Consider the following 19,561-nt stretch of genomic DNA (forward strand, 5'->3'; position numbering starts at 1 on the left):
CATTTCCAGGAAAAATGTGCAGGCACCTGTAGACGAATAAAAGTTGAGAACCACTTTTCTAGACTATGTCAGTAGGATAGGCTGTTTAGTTTCCCTGCCTGAGATGCATAGGCCTGCTGGGAAGCACACCCACCACTCATCAGTCAAGCCTTCATGCAAACTAGGAGGCCTTTGCTGCTCTAACCATAGGATGTAATTGAAGTAGCAAATCCCAATATGCTTCTGGGGTGAAAAAAGAGTAGTAACTGTTGGGGTTAGCGTATGTGGCTTTGTTACTAAAATAGTTACCCAGGTATTAATACTATAAGGCTGGCCTCATATGCCTCTGCAGCATATTCCGGTTTAGGGTAATATCCTCCTGTGAAATCACATGTCCATGCTAGTAAAACTAGTTCGTAAAACTATTTCCACTGGAGAGGAGGGAAAAAAACAAAACACACCCCTCACCCAAATAGCTAGCGCAGTAACATTTCAGCTGCAGATCAGGATGCTTTTTGAATCTTGACAGGTATACCTCTCCATGAACCTCAGTGCTTCAGCTTTTTCAAGGAGGCAAACAGAGAGACAGCAAACTTTTCTAGATTCAGAGTCCAGAAACTAATTTTTACTGGATCGGAAGCATTTCTACTGGCTGTCAGACCATACACGTATGCTAAACTGCCTCTCCTCTTTCCTTTCCACTTTCACAGTGGCAGTTAATGAGGTTAAAGATCTATTTGTAAATTTTTCTACAGTTTCCTATAGACCAGATGGAGTCATTTACTCCATTTCAGTAGTCTAGTGTGTTTTGCCATCTTGCTAGCTGTGGCTCAGAGGGTTAAGATGGGAGTGCCGAGTGATCTCTTAACAAAAAGAGGTGACGTCCAAGAATGCCTAGTTCTTAACATCAGCTCCATCCAGCCTGGTAGTTCCAAGCAGGATGCATTTTGGGGTTTCTGGATTAGGACTGTGGAGGGGTATAGGAAGCAGATGTCATGCAGTAGCCACATCCTTCCCCTTAATTACGAGTTTAAGGCAATTTATACAAGAATGTGGAAATACTTTTAAGAAAAAAGGTGTAGTGAGGCTTAACAATAACGTTCAGCTTAATTGAAACCAACTGCACCACAAGGGAACTGGAAAGAATCAGAAATAAGTGTTTTAAGTAATTAAATCATAAATAACCTAAATGAGGATATGAGAGATGTAGAGAAGATACAGAGATAGAGAGAGAGAGCGCGATACAGAGAAGTAGAGAAGAATACTGCATCTTTAAAACACAGTGGACCTCTGAATTAACCCAACAAGCAAAATGGTAGATAAAATGAAATGTTTGAATTATAAGTTTCTTGAAGTCTTGCACTGCAGGCTGCTAAAAAACACTTAATCCCAGTATGTCTATGTAAGTAAAGGTCTGGCACACTGGGAGATCTTTGGGAGAAAAGAGCAGAAACAAGCCTGGTCAGTTTTTCCTCATGGCCAGAGTCTAGCAGCAAGGTACCCTGTACAACGACTGTTACTATACAGTCTTATCAGGAGACTCAGAAAAAACAGAACAAGGTAGGCAAGTGGACAGGAGAACAGCAGATGAAATGTTTGCCAAAGGTAAGCTCAATGCCCCATACATGTTATAGCATGCTAAACTAACCTTAATCTCATCAAGTGAAAATCCTGAACATTATAGATCCTAAGTCCAAAAGAATTAAGATAATTTTCATTTTGGCTCCTCTGTAACCACAGTTATGACCTCACCCTCTTTATCTAGCACAATACTATTCCTTGCATGTGCAACCACTAGCAAAAGACGACTTGGCAAAGGGTTTCTGAAGTCTGTAGCGAGGGGATCATTAATCTACGAGCAACTTGTATACAGTTATGAAAGTGGCAACAGCAAAATGCAGAAAAGATGACATGCTCACATGTTTAACTTTCAATTTCATTGGTTTTGTTGATTAGGTACGTTAAATTTGTACCATGATCATTTTACAACAAAGACAGCCTCTGGTTATAACACAGCAGCAGTTGATGCTAGCTGGCCTATTATAAGGTAAATGGGACAATACAGCGCCGTAACAGACGAACGGCACTTCCTCACCCAGATGATCCAGCAGGAGTGCCCAGGCAGGCTCTCGAAAGTTATTCGAAGGCAGGAGACCTCCATCGCCTCCAGAAGACGGGGGCCCGTTTCCTTTAACGGCGGGCTGGAAGAAGCAGGTATTTGCCCTCTCAGAGCAGAGGGCAGTCAGGAAAAGGCTGCATTGAAACCGCTCGCCCCGCGGGCCCTGTCCCTGTCCCTGTCCCCGTCCCTGTCCCCGCCCCCGCCGTTACAGCCGCCGCGCAGCTGCCCCGCGGCCAAGAGGCGGCCACAGCGTCCGGGTCCCTCCCGGCTCCGCTCCCCGCAGCGCCCAAAATGGCGGCCGAAGCCGAGCGGAAGCGCGCCTATAAAGAAGGGCGGAAGCGGACTCCGCCACGGGGAGGGGGAAGGGGGGCGTTTCCGGGGCGGGCAGCGGCCTGCCCGGAAGTGCCTGCGTGCGCGGGGCCCAAGATGGCGGCCGGGATGTACCTGGAGCACTACCTGGATAGTAAGAGCCCCGGGGGGCGGGGCCGCGGGCGGCGGCTGGGGCCGCCCCGGCTGGAGGCCGCGGGGGCACGGACGGGCCGTGCCCGGGGGCGGGGCCCCGAGCTCTGCGCCGGGGCGGACCGGGCCCCGGAGCGCCCGCGGCCGGGCGGCGGCCTTGTCCCGGTTTCACCCGCGGGCCTTGCTGCGGGGAGACCCCGGCCCGCCCGCGCGGACACGGCGGCGGCGGCGGCGGCCCGCCCGGGCAGGGCGCGGGCTGCCCCTCCGCCGTGGGGCGGGGCGTGGCCGGGGCTGCCGCGCCCGCCGGTGCGCCGCCGGCAGCGCCTGGTTTGTCAGTGGGGAAAGGACTGAGGGGCTGTTTTGCGCCGCTCTTCAGGAGCGGCCGCTTGAGCGTCCCCTTGGACACACGGTGCCGTAGCAGCGGTGAGATGGAGCGGAGGGTGACCGCTGTGTCTGTGGGGACATCGTTTCATCGGCTTCCTTTGTTTATGGTGGTTTTAAAGGCGCGGTCTCGTTTACGCGGGTCGAAGAAGAGCTGTATGCGTGCTCATGGCGTTGGTAGCATTCCCCGAGCTGTCCCGTGGTATCGTCTTGCTTTAAGTTGCTTATAACTTTGTCAGACTCTGCCTTTTGGGGGATAATGCTCTGAATGCTTTTTTTCTACTTATTCTTAAAAATGGTCAAATAGGTGAACTGGGTTGGTTGTTCCTGAAGAAATTTGGTGACCTGTTCTTTGATGAACCTTATTTTCACTTTTTCTTTCTGACCTGGTCCTTAGGCACCAGCAAGGGTAGTGACCGGCAGCATTTTAAAAGCATAGAAGTACTTGCAGTGTGTCTTTTACTTCATGTTCTATGGCCAAGTTGAATGTCTTGTCATCTGTCTGCATATGATTGGAAACTTCAGAGCTTTCAGCTTGATTCTTCAGAAATCCAAGCTACACTAGGCTTCCCCCAGCACAGAGTTGCCATGAGGAAACAGGCTAATATGGTGTTGAAATGGAAACCAAGGGTTCATTCCCATGTTCCTTCAGTGCTCCCTTTGTCATTGGGGGGCTGGGGGGAGGGAAGCTATATGTATTAATTTCAGAAAGTTCGAGAATGAGAAGAAATGATACTCTATCATGACAACTGAAGAGAAGAAGCTAGAAATGAACAGGCAAGAACATTGATCTAGGACTGTGAGGAAGAGGGATGCAAAAGGCAGGAAGAAACATTGGATGAGGAGGCAGATTACTAGAGAGGAGCAAGGACTAGCTGAGCAAAGATGTACGTTCTTCTGCTCTTCTCATTGCGTTACGGATGACTGCGCTTGGCTGAGGCTTCTGAGCAAAGATGCCTTGGAGAGGGGAGGATGGGAACAGCTGTGGGCTGCATGAGAGAGAAAAGAAGCAGATGGGACAAGGAGTAAGCGCATAAGGGGGATGTAGCTTTTTCCTAATAGGAAAAAAAATATTTTCTGGGTAAGAGCCTGGAGCGTGAAGATAAAGGAATGAAAAACTGGGATGCAGAACCAGAAGGCAAGGATGAGGAAGATGCAGTATTGAATGTTGAGAGGTATGATAGATATCTGTGGTATAATAAATGCCAAGCTGGGAAGAAAGGAAACTGTACATGAGCTTGGTGGCTAGAGAGTGCGCCCATCAAAGCCAAACACTTGGATCTCATTGTCACTGGCAGCTAAAATCCGTGAAACTGCTGGAACTACTCTGTTCCCCTCTAGGGCAACCATGGAGAGAAAATTACAAGCTGTTATTGTTTTCTCTCAACTAAGATGCGTGTTGCCCTGCAACTGAAGTAGTTTATCATCCTGTTGAATATGGATATCAATGTGGTATTGTGCAATGTCATGCTTTTAAGTGTGTTTTGCTCTAAAAAAAATGCGCGCAATCTAAGTATATTTAAAAAAAAAAAACTGGCTACAATGACATTAGGAAAACTTCCACAGCATTGGCGTAGCCTTTTCTGCATACTGCTAGAGCTCTTAAGGCCATTGTTGATTATTTTGTCTGGTGTCCTACATACAATGTTACTTCCCTTTATTAGATACTTGTAAGACAGTTGTTGCTCTTAAGCTAGAGTTTATCTTTTAGAAAAGCTCATGGTACAGATTTTAATACTTTCAGTCAAAGAGAATCCTTCTCAGTCCTTGGTAAGGTAGTTTGCTGATTAGGCTTCTCTATCATGGTTTTTGACTTTTGTCTCAAGTTAATTTTCGTAGTTCCAGTATTCAACCATTGCACCCATTTTGCCTCTTACCTATCAAGCTGAAGTGTCCCCTCGTAAACAGTTTCTTCCCTGTGTAGATTGTAATTAATTAAATCTTAATTTAGCAAAAAAAAAAAAAATCTCCTGTGATAACATAGTTTTCAATTCTCTAATTAGCCTTGTTGTTCTTCTCTAAGCCTTCTCTAACCTTTTGGCATTCTACTTGAACTTCTGACTCTCTGAAAATGTGTGCAGCCCTTTATTACCAGTCTTCATAGTGCTAACTAAAGAAGTCGGGTTATCATTCTGTTGGGTATACCCTTATCCCTGTTCACCATTGTGTTTCAGCTGGGAGCTCATATTCAGGTAATTATCTACCATGATATTCAAGTCTCACTGCTTCTCAGAAATATGGTCCAGCATCCTGTATCCATCACTCTTATTGTTCACTGCTAAATGTATTACCCTGTGTGAGACTTCATGGAAAGTATGTGTTTCCATTCAGGCTGTATCTTGCTGTCCTATTGGTCTGTTCCTTTCATTCTCGTTTTTCCAGTCTGTTATCTCATTTACAAGTGATCAGGAACTTTTCTTCTGTTGGATCAAGAACTGCTTCATGTGAAATTTGCACAAGTGATGCAGCCACCAGTGATAATTCTCTATAATGCCTTCTAAAGCCTTGTTATAGAACCATTTAAATTCATTTTAATGTATCTTATGTTCATTTTTTTATCTTTCTAGTTTGTTATGCAAAATGCTTTCTGATACCAGCTCAAGTATATGATATGAGTTGTAGTTTAACAATTTAAAACTTTCATTTTCAATGATTAAATTTATATCCTTACTAAAAAAAGCTAAGTTAGGCAAGATTCTTTTTTTTTTTTTTTTTTGCACTTAATCTGTATTGTCACTGTCGTTTAATTCTTTGAGTTGATCCCCGATCAGCTCTTCCATTTTTCTTCCCTGGATTCATGCCTGCCTGACAAAGTTCAGTTTCCCCCTCGCTCCTTCCTTCCTTCCTTCTTTTTTTTTTAAATTCTAAAGTAATGTTTAAAAAAACAAGTCCTTAAGAAATTCACTAATGCTCCAAAATTTGCTGAAAATTGGTACAAATAAATATTCTGGGATCTTTGGTCAGTTCTTTTAAAAATGTCTAATATTTGCATTTACTTGTTGGAATGGAATTCTTTTAACATTTTAGTGCTAATGTAGACAAAGATTTCAGTTGATTTTTTTTTTTTCTCCCACAGAATTTCTCTTTCATGTGGTTTACTGGCTGGATCTGCTCAGGGAATGAATGAGGCGTGTGTGATAAAAGAGGGCAGTTGTTTGTAGACCACCTCTTCCATTCCTTGAAGAAAGGAAGGTGTAAAATGAATTAAGTGAAGATTTTGTAGGAAGAGAAAGGTGATCTCATGATTGGGGCAGTTGAATACCACTGACAAAGTGAGTTTGATGTTTGCATTTATTTTGAGGTCATGTTTTTTACAGGTTCTCCTCGCACAGCTTGTGCATCTCTCAAATTCTCAGTGAAAATTTGTAGTCAGAGGAGCAGATGTGTGGAGTAGCTGCAATTGAAGTCTCTGCTTTGAACAGATAAAATGCTACGTAGCCCAGCTTTTCAGAATTTAAACATTTCCAGTGGGATGCATGTGATTAGCTGGCCTTCTTGGCCTTAACCTATTTACCTCACTTATTCATTTTATTGGTAAGGGAAGTGGGCAACTGTACGGGCATGCTGTGAAAGAGCATTCTAATATTGCAATAATGAACACCTTGAAAAGCTTAATACCAAATCAGTTTTTGGATAGTGTATGTATGACTCTGTGCTGAACAAAGAGGATAAAATAAAACATTGAATCACTGCTCAGTCACTTGGTATGAAAACCACCTTGTATGGCAAATCTCATGTGATTAGATAATTAAAGAATATATGTTAAAATTCATGAGAGGTCTGACAAAGTTGCACGTACAGCCTTAGTTGCTTCAATTCATACCTCTACTTTGCACCTCTAAAATTCCTTCTCAGGAGATTTCTGTGTTAACTTGTGAGCAAGTTAACAATACTTTTCTTAATAAAGCGTCCAGCAATTTCTTAGCTGTGGTATTTCAACAGTGTTCTAGTCCTTGCTGCAATTTGACACAGGTTTTAGACCTAGGATTACATATGCCCTTGGCTTTGCTCTAAGCTGTTAATTATGAAGCATTTATGTCTGAAATGTGTTATGCCCCTAGCAGGCATTTTTGCAGCAGAAAAATATGGATGTTCCTTATGTACTGAACCTCCTTAGAGGAATGCCATGTCTTGTCTACTCTGAGCACTTCCTTCCTCACAGAGAAGCTGCCCCTTCAATGGTGATATTGAGCCAAAGGATTTAGGGAAGGGGAAGAGGAATGTTTCTTGTTCCAGTTCTTCTCTTCCTGAATAGTTTTTATTTGAGCCGCTGTCTTTCTTCAGTTCTCATTAATGTCTGAAGGTAAACATGAAAAAGGTTTTGTCTCCTTCTCAAATGTTATCCTCCTTCTAGTGTTTGTTTTAAGGTCTCTAAACCATTTTATGTCTGCTTCTAAGGGGAGAAAGCAAGATACTGAAGTGCTTTCCCTCATGCTAAGAAAGCAGTGTAAGTTTCGCAAAGGGGAAACCATGGGTGCAGAGGAGTTACAGAGATGTAGAAGGGAATGGAGGAAAAAGAATAAAGAAGAAACAGCAGTATTTTGTGATGGGAGTATTGAATGTGCATGAAGGCTCATTAGAGGAGTTTGTGCTTGCTCAAACTTGAGATACTGTGCTTGGCTCAGTATTTGTTCTCCTGTTGGGTTAGAAAGACGGTAGTGGAGGCTTCGAGGGGCAAAAGGAACAGTGACTACTGTAGTTTTTCTAGGCATAAGATACAAATACTGGGATTTTTTTAGCATTTAGATGTCTCAAGAGGATTGTAGAGCTTCTTTGTTCTGGGCGTTGTTGAAGTACATTCATTCAGAAAACAGTCCCAAATAGTCTGTGGCAAGTCTCTGTTTATATCTGAAAGTGTCACCAGTGTAGAGATTATCTTTATAGTAGAGGGAACTGCTGTGCAATCATATGCGTTTCCTACCTCTAGCGCTTCCCTGTTTACCCACTGAGTGGGTGTCAGCATAAAGTAAGTCTGCACAGTGACACCACACACCTTTATCTTTTATGGCAACAGAACTGGGGAATGTAGTTCTCCTCAACTGCCTAGTGCCTGAGGTTACTATGAATTGACCTCCCTGCTCACTTTTCTGTGCTCCGCTGCTAAGGGTGTGTCTGACCAGTTGCTCAGAGAGCCGAGGTGAATGCAAAGGTCATATTTGTGAATATGCTTCTTGAAGTAGTCAAGTAGCACCTTCTCTGCTGGTTCCACCCATCATTCTCCATTGTGTATGTTCCTGCCTGGAACAAGGAGATTGTTGCTTTATTTGCCTTTTTGAATATGGAACGCTTGTTGTTCCAGCTGGGACGTGCGTGCCAGACTGGAAGGAAATTCAAATGCCTGTTTAAACATATGGTTGAACTGGTCTGATATTGACTATATCAGTATAAAATGTTAGTAAGTCATGGTGACAATACAATAATGCTTCCAGCTTCCCCCACCCTGAACCTCTGAGGAACAGTCAGCCTGTGTTTGATCTAAGTTAGATCTAAACACTTGGGAAAGCCATCAGCACGGTGCTGATAATCTTGGTGAGCTTGAGAAGTAGAAGGATGTCACTGGCCTGTCTACTCGGATGGCTGCTTGATATTCATTCCATTGTCTTGGAGGCCACCAGTCAGGACCTGTTCCAGGAGCAGACACTAGGACATATCTGCCTCAGTGAAGAGGATGATGGAGACGACAGACTTAGATGAGGAGTCCTCAGCTGGTAAGTTAACATGGCATTGTGTAGTCATTGTGTTTCTTTGGGTTTTTTCCCCCTTTTTATGCTAATTAGGGAGGCATCAAGTTTCCTTTGCTGCTTCTGTTTGCATAAGTCATTAGGCATGTAGAGCTGTACCAGTTCAGAGCTTACCAACACTAGAAAACTTAGGCCAGCAGTAGCTTAGAGTAACAGTAGCAGCATAGATCCTCTTGAAAGTCATCTTCCTTTTCCCCTTCAACTGACACAGCAATATCCTTTCATTCCTGGATAACATTAGTTAACCCAGTAAAAGAGCTTTATTTTTTCAGCCTAGTTGCATCTGTCAGGCCTTCCCCCAGTATAACTTCATCAGCTGAGGGTGTGATGTGCATTATCTTTTTAATACTGTCAGGGGGCATAGCTGTGATATCAAAACTTGCTGTAGACTAGCCCTTGGTTCCTTCCCGATTCTGTTACCACCTAGCTACCTTCCAAATTCCCCTGCAGCTCTTTTCTCTGTTACCTTACCTTCTGTCATTACTCTTATCCCTCTGCTATGTAGCGTGTGGCCATACCTTCCTATTCTTCCCTGTAAAGTTTCTTACGTCGTACTTTAGATGTGCAGATCTCTTAAGTTGCTTCTATACTGAACATCATATTAGTGTAGTGAAAGATCTCTTTCACCTTACTGAAGCTTTGGATTAGTTGCATCTGTAATTCAGCACACACACTCCATGGAAAAATGTAAAAGAGCTCATGCAGAGGAGAGGATTTGGTGATTCATGGGCGTCATTTGTTCCTGCATGAAAGCTACTGGAACAACTTATGCTAAGCTAGTAGATTTATTATTGTTGATGACCAGCTCATTTAAATTTGGTTTTGTTGTTGGCTGGCATTATTATCAGGGCTGATACAAAATGGCTTTACAAGACAAAGCATATTGCATTTCTTCCATGTTTCTTCACTTACCCATCAGCAAATCTGATCGTTTTGGCAAAAGCCCTGCAATCTCCTTGGTGGTGGTCCCTGGCCTTGGAACCTGTGTCAGAGTGGGAGATTGGAAATGATGCAGGTGGAGTTATAAATCTCGTTTAACACGTCAGTCTCACAAATCCCCCAACCTTCTGAAATCAAAGTTGATCTTTAATGTAGAAATAAAGATCCCTTTTCTGAGACTAACATCATTGCCTACTATCTTGGCTGTGGATGCTATAGTAGTGAACTAACGTAATGAGAACATTACCAAAAGAATCCTCCCTCCCCAGGAAAGGGTATGCTGTCTTTGGGGGAGTATTAGGTTTCTGTGGCAATTATATTGACTGCTGTTGCTGAGTGATACTTGTTTCTTTGGACAGTACCTGAAGTAGACACACCTTGGTGGTCTAGTGTATGGTGCACTGGCCCAGGACTTGGGATATATGGCATGGCCACAGAATTCTTGGGCAGCCTTGGGCAGTCCAATCGACTGTGCGACTGAGCACCCTATTTGTAAACTGTAGATGATATTAGCCCTTACAGAGGTGGCTGTGAGGATAATGTTAGTTGTCAGACTGCATACACCACTATAGTGCTGAGCCATGCATGAATAGAGGGAAAGGTATATTATACTCATGCACCAATTTCAGTGAGCTCCAGAAAGACTGATGTGAATAGGAAGATAAACAATCAGGACAGAGCGGAAGCAGCTCTTTAAACGGGTTATACTGTCTAAAAGGAGGGATGGAGGGTCACACAGTACGTGCCTCTCTGCAGTGAGAAAACAAGGAAGTTGCTGAAGTTTGCCATCAGCCAATGCAGTACACTTTGTGCTACAAAATTTTGAGAATCGCGGGAGCGCCAAAAAGTTCTATTTTCTTCCCCCACGAGATCCCAGCCAATTTCCTGTCTTGGGCAGGTAAAGAACTCATTTTACTGGTCTGTGACAAGCAGGATTTTTTAATTACTTTTAGCAATGTGGTATTTCAACTGTTTGTTAGAATCTGTACTGTTTAATAAAGCAGCCAAGATTTTGTTTCAAAACGTATTTTCACATTTTTTAATAAACTTAAGCATACATCTTAACACAGTAGGTGAACAGGTGTCTTGGGAAGGATACCGTGTCTTTGTACCATGCTTGGTACGATGGATCTCTTTTTAGGACTCTTAGACGCTGTCACAATACAAACCCATTATTAAGTACTATTAAAAGACAGATTATGGCAGATCTTAGAGCGAAGCATGGTGAAAGTTATCAGGTTGCGTAGTTACATAGGCTCATGAGCTTGCGCTTTGCCTGTATGTGTCCGAATTAACATCTGAGATAAGCAGCTGCAGCTTAAGTGTCAGTTTGCCTGCACTGACACCCTACATGTGTGTTTGTAGAGGAGTTGTTGGGGAAAAAGCTGGTGATAGGTTCTAACCTTGGAAGAGTGAGAGGTCAGGGTCTGTGTGAGTCTTAAGGGAGAGCACAGCACAGCACGGCATGGATGTGTACTGTGTGTGATGAGAGAAGAATGTGACCGGGGGAAGGAAGGATAAGAAAGGGGGAGAGGAGGAGAGAAATGAAGGAAGAATGGGGAGACTGAAGTAAGAATTGGAAAGGGAAGAGGAAGGAAAGATGAGACTCTTGAGATAAGAAATGAAAACAAAGCAAGAAAAGGAAGGAGGGGGCAAAAACTCAAGGAGAGCGCTGTGCTAATGATAAAGAGGATGATCATACTGTGGCAGAAATGCATTGGACACAGTGGGGCTGCACATAGCTCTGTGTGGATGTGTGCAAATAAGCATGATTGTGTTAGTGCTGCTCAACACTTTGAGCAAGGCTGTTAGCCTTGCTAGTGCTTTCTTCACTGTACATGTGTTCCCCATCCTCACCTTCCTCTTGCACTGTGATGCTCTTTGTGTTCAGAGAGGCCCTTGCTTTTATTTTGAATTAAATTGCTGCCTGTATATGACAAAGAGACTCCAGTTCATTGGCCTGTTCTCTGATCACCAAGGATGTCTATATGGTGTCCTAGACATGCAGCAAGTTTTTTTTCTTGCAATCCTTTTCAGAATCTAAGAATTCTTTGGATATTTTACAGTATATAATATTTAGTTAACAAAAGCTAAGGTGCATCTTGTAAGAAGAAAGAATAAATGGATTGTGAAGGGTAAAGGAGAAGTGCACGAGGAAACAAAATTACATAAATAATATGAATGCCTTGAAAGACGGGGAAAGTGTGTTACATTAGTAAGAATGAGGAAACAGGAATTTAGATCTTTGTTTGTTTGGTTGGTTGGTTTTTTAAATACCAGATAGGACTATTAGTATAATCTTGTCTGGTAGCACAATATAGGCCAAGCAATTTCAGCAGTATTCTGACCCTCTGACAAGTTGTGTGAGATGAAAAAATATGTCTTTTTTTTTTTTTTTAAAGGGCAGACAACAGCTTTTGAGTTAAGCTGCAAATGTTAGAAAACTTCCCCGTGCCTAAGTAAACTACCTTCCATATGAGTAGTTTGTTGCTCAGTTAAACTTGTTTAGCTGCAGCTTTATCTTGTTATACTCTGTGTTTGTACCAAACTCTCTGGGTCATAATTTGTAAGGAGATATACTCCTGCTTTCCACTTTTAGTGGAGTAAACTAAGCATCTTTATCACTGTTCTGATTGCAAAGTCACTGTACTAACAATTTTTTTGTTTTCTCCAATTTATTGACAAAACTATTACAGAATGTTGGTCCAGTAATAGATTTGCACATCTTTTTACTGGGGTTTTAGGAAACTAATTTTGCTGTGTTTTCAGCAGGGAAGGAACCCAAATGGCAGGGGTTTGTCTCAGCAATCCCTGTGGAAACCTGCCCAGCTAATGAGCTTCTGGAAGATCATTGCTCATATGTGTTTGACTGATAAATGATCTGACGACTCTATCTGTGCTGAGCCTGTTCTAGGCTAGAGAATCAAAGCTTGGTAATGCCACGCTCTGCAGTTATGCTGGGCAGCTGAGAGACACTGGGAACAGCGTTTATCTCCTGTGATGTGAATTCTCCGCAAGCGAAAGCGGATAATGAGAAGAAAGAACGATTGACCTGACTGAGGGGCTGGCAATGAGGCGAGGAGATGCTGGGAGTAGAGAGACTCTGGACGATAGGTGGAACAGGCTGAAAGGGAGAGACCAGACAAGCCATGATACAGATGCAAAGGGAAAACACACTTTCCAGTTGAGGTATATGCTAGCGTTAGTGACAGACGGTGGCAGATTTTTACAGTAACAGCTGTAAAAACTAGAGCCTGGTCCCTTTTAGATTCTGTAGCAGAAACAAATCCTGAATGAGGTTTCTCCTGCTGTTAGAAAATTGCTGTGAAGCATAGCAGTAACCTCATTTAGGATTGTTCCACCCAGAGAATAGCATCCTCCTGGTTTTTGTGTTTACTTGGGTGTTCTCTTAATGTAAGGGTTCTACTCCTGCCGAGGGGGAAGTGTGACTGTAAGTGGTGTAATTTGTGCTTTTAGTGACTTTCCTTTTTAGAGGAGAAAAAGTTATGCCAATTCTTTTAAAAGGATTATAAAATCAAGAATTTAGAAGTCGTGATGTTCTAGAATTAATAAACTCCATGTAAATTTGACACGTTCTTTACAATGGAAGAACAGATACTGTTTTCCTCTAGAGGATACCTGTCTTGTCTGCTGCAGGGGAGGAATGAAAAGGAGTGTACTGCTTTATGACCCATGTTTCATTTGCTGTACAAATTTGAAAGGTTTGAAGTCAATGAGGCTGGGGATTGCAGGAAGCAAAAAGGAATGATCTTTGCGATTACAGAGCTGAATTTCATCCTTGCCATCAGTTCCCTTTGTAAGCAATGAGAATTTGCCTGGAGCTGTATCCCCGTTGTTTTATGAGATGCTTTGTTGAGCCTTAGGGATCTAATCTGGTAGTAGGCTGTTTGAACCTTGTATGAAGGCTGTCATGCTGGGCAAATGTGGAAGCAGCAAATTTAGGAATATGCAAGAAGCGTTTTGCTGCTTCCTGATTTTTTGAGAACTTGATTTCGTACTGTTAACTGTCCTTGAAGGCAGGGAAAAGGGAGGTATCTATATATACTGTGTGACTATAATGGAAACACTCTTAAGTACTTAAGGGCACCTACTATCTGAGCTTTTCTCAGATATTTAAAGTGGAAATGGCAACAATGTGTTGAAGCAATAGCTTGATTAATTATAAGGATTTTGTATGTAACTTGCTGCATTCTCTTTGTGCGATTAAAAAAAAAAACAGGTAAAAAGGAAACAGCTTTTGAGCTCAGTGAGGCACAGTGTTGGTTTTACCTCTTGTAGGAACAAATTTCATGGCCTGCATATAGTACTTGTATGGATCTGTCTCTTCCATTCATACCTCTCCTGCTGGCTGATTTGCTTTTGAGGGAAATGTCTTTACTGTGGAAACACACCTGGTAATGAAAAGAGAGACTACTCCTGGGGTTGCCGGGACTGATGCCTTAGAGAGCTTTGATTATGGGTAGAGACACCTTCATTTATGATCTGGGTTAGCAAGGGGGGTTCAGGAAGCAGACATGCTTATGTTGTGTTTTTGAAGAGTTTCTGCCACTTTTTTTTTTTTTTTTAACCTGCAAGAGGTTTTTCGTTTGATATAAAGATTACAAGAGCCAAGCTCGGAATTCAAGTTGATGCAGCGATGCTAGATCTTCGTTTGATTGGAGAGAGAGAGAGAGAGAGAGAATTGTTTTATTAGCCTTGTCAGTTGGGCATCTGATGATGGCTATGGGAACTTCACGTTGCTCGTTCAGACCCCTACAAACATTTGTTATTTACAGTGTGCAGCAGAAGTCCATCCTTCCAGGTGCTGGATAGACCACACTGAGATTATGGTGCAGAAGGCAAAACAAGGAGCAAGAGATAGCAAGTCTCTCCCTCCTGTCTCAGACTTGCTCTTTGGCTCTGCACAAAGTGTCTCCTGTCCCCTGTCTGTAAAGTGGATGCACTGAAACTGACTCACGTTGCTGTAAATTAGCATTTGATCGACTTTAGTTTTGACATCCTTGCACAGAAATAACTAAATGACATTATGTACCAATTATTGTGCTTTTTTTCCCCATTACTAAATAGAGTTTTTTGATGGATATGTTGACGGACTTCATTATAAGTTTTGTTTTGCTACTTTTTTAATTTAGGCCTTTCTGCATGGCAGCAATTTTCTTTTAACTAATATGTATTGTAGAACTGTGCACCTGAATTAAATAAATCATGCTTTTGTAGTCTCATTTAGAGTTGACACTAAATGGAGGCACACTAATGTGCACCAGGAAATGACGTTGGGAGTCGCTAGAGTGCTGTATGTGTTTATCAGCTGAGTTAGCTTTGTTTCTGCGTTGGCTTCCTGAACATGAATCTGACATCCATATATCCTCCTTTCCCTGCAGGTATTGAGAATCTGCCATTTGAATTGCAGAGAAACTTCCAGCTCATGCGAGATCTGGATCAGAGAACAGAAGGTGAGGGTTAGAGATGATTTCTGTGACGAGGCAGGGAGCGTGCAGCTTGACGAGCTTTTCTTTTGTTTGCCTTTGTCACTGGGATCTCAGGGCAGAGGAGGAAGCCTGCAGCTGCCCAGATCTTTCTGTCCCTCTTAACAGAGGGCATTGCAGTGCGTGCGTGCATTTGTGTGTATGTATGTTTATGTATTTAACAGTGAACTTTTTTCAGACCTCAAGTCAGAGATCGATAAATTGGCCACAGAGTATATCAGCAATGCACGGACTTTATCTTCGGAGGAAAAACTGGGGCTTCTGAAGCAGATCCAGGAAGCCTATGGGAAATGCAAGGAGTTTGGGGACGACAAGGTTCAGCTGGCTATGCAGACCTACGAGATGGTATGAAGGGAAGTGTCTAGTGCTTCTCAAATGAAGGGCTCTGCTAAAATCCCCAAACCTAGAAGGGTCTTATCTTTCTTTTAGACCCTGTGCATTCTTACTTCTCTGTTCTTTGTGCGAGCCCTGTGCCCTCTTGTCTTTGTCCACTTGGGCTGTGTTCTGTGGTAACTCCTGGTGCCTGTCCTCTTTGCAGGTGGATAAGCACATCCGGCGGCTGGACACAGACCTCGCCCGCTTTGAAGCTGACCTGAAGGAGAAGCAGATAGAATCAAGTGACTATGACAGTTCTTCCAGCAAGGGCAAGAAGAGTGAGTACCACTACTGGGCTGCAGATTGATACAGGAGTCCGGCCAGCAACTGTGGAAGTGGTGGGGATGAAGGCAGGCACTGGAGTGGTACAGGTCAAAGACTGCTATGCTGAAATCTGAAGGACAGGTAAAAAGATGGTGACCTGAGCCCTTCTGGTGTAAAAACATTTAGTGCTACCAGAGAAAAAGATGCAGTGCATGACCCAAAGGCAATGCAGTAGGGGTGTGTTTTAGTGCCAGAGAAGTTGTTAACTATCAGGTTTTATTTCTATTGAGTAGCAAATTTAACACCGTCTTCTCTTCTTACCAGAGGGCCGAGCCCAAAAGGAGAAGAAAGCTGCCCGTGCTCGCTCTAAAGGGAAAAACTCTGATGAGGAGGCACCGAAGACTGCCCAGAAGAAATTGAAACTTGTCCGCACGTAAGTGATGGGCAGATTTGGGGGAAAGAGGAGCAGCATTGCAAATCAGACCAAGGAAGACCTAGCTTAGGCTTACCTGTAAAGAATCTGATCCCCACCTAGACCCAGATTGTTTGTCCCTCTGTCCCTTCTTCTTTGGAAGCAAGAGCAGGGAGCCCTTTTAATTCTTGCAGAAGATTGTGGCCCAGTCACTGCAGTGGAGGTGAATGTATATTCTCAAAGAAGAGAAGTGTGGCAGACAAGGGCATTGTTTTGGGAGACATGAAGGGACACCACACTGGTTACTTTGCTGACCTACTTTATTCCCATCCTGCAGTAGCACAGAGTATGGGATGCCTTCAGTGACCTTTGGAAATGTGCACCCTTCGGACGTGTTGGATATGCCTGTGGACCCCAATGAGCCTACTTACTGCCTCTGCCACCAGGTCTCCTATGGGGAGATGATTGGCTGCGACAACCCAGATGTAAGAGTTTGCCCTAGATGGAAATAGGGGAGAGGAGGGTGGAGAGAATCTCGTGCAGAAAGTCTTGTCCTGCTTGGGTGGGTTCTGATATAGCAAGCAGTGACAGTAAGAGGGTTCGTCTCGGAGAGTGTAGAGGGGCAGGGGGGTAACTTGCCATGGCCTGCTAAGTGCATCTTTCTTCATGGTTTTCCCTAAAATGACAGGCTGTTTTCTTGACCCCCCACTTAACAAGGAAGGAAGGGAGTTCTTACTAACAATGTGCAGACTGAGTATGATTCTTCATTCCCTTACTGATCCTGTAGGGATTTAGGAATTTGTGAGATCAAGTGCTGGGAAACTTGGGTGGCCCAGAAATAATGATTTCAAAAGAAAACTACCCTTTGACTTATTGCTCTCCACCCCAACAGTGTTCCATTGAATGGTTTCATTTTGCCTGTGTGGGTCTGACAACAAAACCAAGAGGAAAATGGTGAGTGGATGCTGAAAACAAGCACTCTGGAGGGCCCACAGGTCTCTGGAAAGGGAAGGTCCTGGGTGGTAGAAGGGAGAATGTTGTATACAGACTTAAAAGACCTCTTAAGAAGGAAAATTTGAGTTAAGGCTTTGTTTGGGACCCTTGGAGAACGTCCTTTGGGACTGTATGTTGCAGGCTCCTATTGTGCATAAATGCTGGCTTTTGTCTTTCCTTTATACCAGGTTCTGCCCTCGCTGTTCCCAGGAGAGGAAGAAGAAGTAAAATCCCACAAGCCCTCAGTACTGCTGCAGGAGCTCTCTTCTCCCCTGCCAGGGCCTCGTCACAGCTCTCCCAGCCCCTGGGGCCTTGACTGGGGGGAGTCTTGCCCTGCTTGTGGTTTGGGCCATCCCTGGAATGGTGTGTACCCTCATGACAGTTCCTGTGTGTTCTGTATCCCTGGCTGCTTCCAAATCCCTAAGGGAGGTCCTCTCTGTGTACTATTCCAAACAGGTCTGTGAACCTCAAAGGGAATGAATGAGGGCACCAGGGTAGCCACCAGATTCCCAGGGATTCAGGTAGCCCCTGATTTTCCTTGGCTTTCCTTCAGCCCCCTCAGAGTTCATTGCCTACCCTCTGCTTAGAGAACAAGGCTATGGGATGGGGGAAGGAAAGGAGGTAAGTCTTCAGCATTTTAGGTCTCTGATTTTCCTGGATCTTTCTCAGGAAAGAGGGAGTAACCAGGCCACTTCTTAAGTTAGTGGGTTGGTTGAGAGACTGAAAACCTACTCCCTGTCTTTAACCATTCCACTACTCTGTCTGGCATTGAGCAGCCTCTTTTGTTGGGAAGAGGAGGAAGAGGGAAGAGTGTTTAGAGCTAGCTTTTGTCTCTCTTAGTCCTTTTCTGGGGTAAACCTGCTGGCTTGGGACGCACATTGTGCAAAGGAGGGAGAATTTCTGACTGCATGGGGAGAAATGGCTTATCTAGCCTGTCTTCTGGCCCCAGAATTCTCCCTCCCTTTTGTGCAGTTGGGCTTCTCTGTTCTGTTGATGATGGGAAGTTTGGGGATCCAGATCCCACTTGTAAAATACAGAACTAAATAAAGCTCATTGAAGCAAATACTCTGTTTGCCTTGCTGTCACCTCTGAAGTAAAGGGTGACAATGGATCTTTTCAGTTTTTCTTTCTCTCTCAGCACTACATTATTCTGAATGATGAGTGCAGTACAGATTTTTGATGCAACAGTCCTGAGCAGCGTTGGTAAGAACAGGGGAAGACTTAAATTTGCCTTGTGACATTCTGCCTGAGTCAGGTTTGAAAATACACCTGAGCCACTTGCCAAAAGATTACTAGAAGCTAGAAAGCTTCTGTAACATATCTGCCCCTTCAGTCATGTCCCCATGAGAAGGGGAGCGTTTATTCATGTTTTTGTTGGATCATTTACATCAGCTGTCTTCTCTTGAATGAGGATGGAGGAGGGTATAGAAGGCCAACCCTCACTATGGCTGTTGGGCAATACAGCTGAGAAAATAAACCATCAGCTGGCAAACCACGTGCATCCAAGACTGTGGACAGGCCTTTCAGATATCCTGACAACTTGCTCCCTAGTGGATCACCTTCACTTTGGATCACCTTGTTTTCAGAAACTCCAGTTGCTGTTACAAAAAAATGCAAGGTTCCCAAACAGTTACTGAAGATATGTCTCTCTTTGTAGGGTCTGCAGGACCCTACAAAGAACTGTGAGGAGGTGATCCACACTGAAGCTGACCCTTATATTTATTCCATTGGTGTTGCCTGGAGAGGGATGAATTTCAGTCCTCTTTCTTGTTCTCAACTATTCATGAGGGTTTAAGCTTTTCACAGGAGTGAAACATGAAATGTTCATGTCACGCAGAAAACTTGCACGAGGATCAATGGAGTATTTCTGTTCGTGTAGTCAGAAAGCAGAAGCTCTCCTTTTAGGAGTTCCTTATTAAAACCATTCAAAGGACTGTGTAGGTGGAGAGCCATGCTACTTTTGCCTTGTCATACTGTACGAGGGGCCCTATCAAAACCATCAGCTCAGAAGCTGGTACTGAGTCTCCTGTTAAGTGAGTTAGCAATGAGTCATTCTTTGTTTCCTGTTGCCTGGAGAGGTGCTTGTGTTCCCATCTTGCACAAGGATCAGTAAGCTTTTACCTAGGTTGCTGATTGTGTGTTCCGTGGTGCTACTGTCACAGTCTGGGTTTAAACCCCCAGATTGTCTTAAACCATTTTTCTGGGGCTTCCCTCCTTAAACAGAGAGGGAAGATATTGGCTGTGTGTCTGGCACTGCCGTGGTTACATGAGAGCCTGCGCCGTCGTCAGGTAGGTGAGAAGGCTATGGCAGAAGAGCTATTTTTTTCAGCTGGGGTTTATCCAGATATCAAGTGTGAAGTTAAACTTAACAGAACAAAGGGAGGATATGGCC

At 43.7% G+C, this 19,561-nt stretch overlaps 1 protein-coding gene across 12 annotated transcripts; it reads left to right on the top strand.

Moving 5' to 3' along the window:
• Nucleotides 1-2,466: 2,466 nt before the first annotated feature.
• On the top strand, nucleotides 2,467-18,234 carry ING4 (inhibitor of growth family member 4). Of its 12 annotated transcripts, none has more exons than XR_011138811.1 (11): nucleotides 2,480-2,561; nucleotides 6,015-6,210; nucleotides 8,546-8,646; nucleotides 15,021-15,092; nucleotides 15,304-15,470; nucleotides 15,664-15,778; nucleotides 16,089-16,197; nucleotides 16,514-16,661; nucleotides 17,069-17,130; nucleotides 17,358-17,532; nucleotides 17,626-18,234. XR_011138811.1 is itself a non-coding variant. In XM_068931081.1 (11 exons), the coding sequence occupies exons 4-11, from the start codon at nucleotides 8,607-8,609 to the stop codon at nucleotides 17,395-17,397; spliced, it is 753 nt and encodes a 250-aa protein (XP_068787182.1). In that variant the 5' UTR covers nucleotides 2,480-2,561; nucleotides 6,015-6,210; nucleotides 7,101-7,241; nucleotides 8,546-8,606; the 3' UTR covers nucleotides 17,398-18,234. The 12 variants fall into 12 exon arrangements, 11 of the variants coding, with proteins under 11 accessions (XP_068787181.1, XP_068787180.1, XP_068787184.1 ...); XM_068931081.1 differs by adding an exon at nucleotides 7,101-7,241 and having other exon boundaries at nucleotides 17,358-18,234; XM_068931085.1 differs by adding an exon at nucleotides 4,025-4,113 and having other exon boundaries at nucleotides 2,512-2,561; nucleotides 17,358-18,234.
• Nucleotides 18,235-19,561: the final 1,327 nt, after the last annotated feature.

The sequence above is a fragment of the Struthio camelus genome, chromosome 1, assembly GCF_040807025.1.
Source record: "Struthio camelus isolate bStrCam1 chromosome 1, bStrCam1.hap1, whole genome shotgun sequence".
NCBI lineage: Eukaryota > Metazoa > Chordata > Aves > Struthioniformes > Struthionidae > Struthio > Struthio camelus.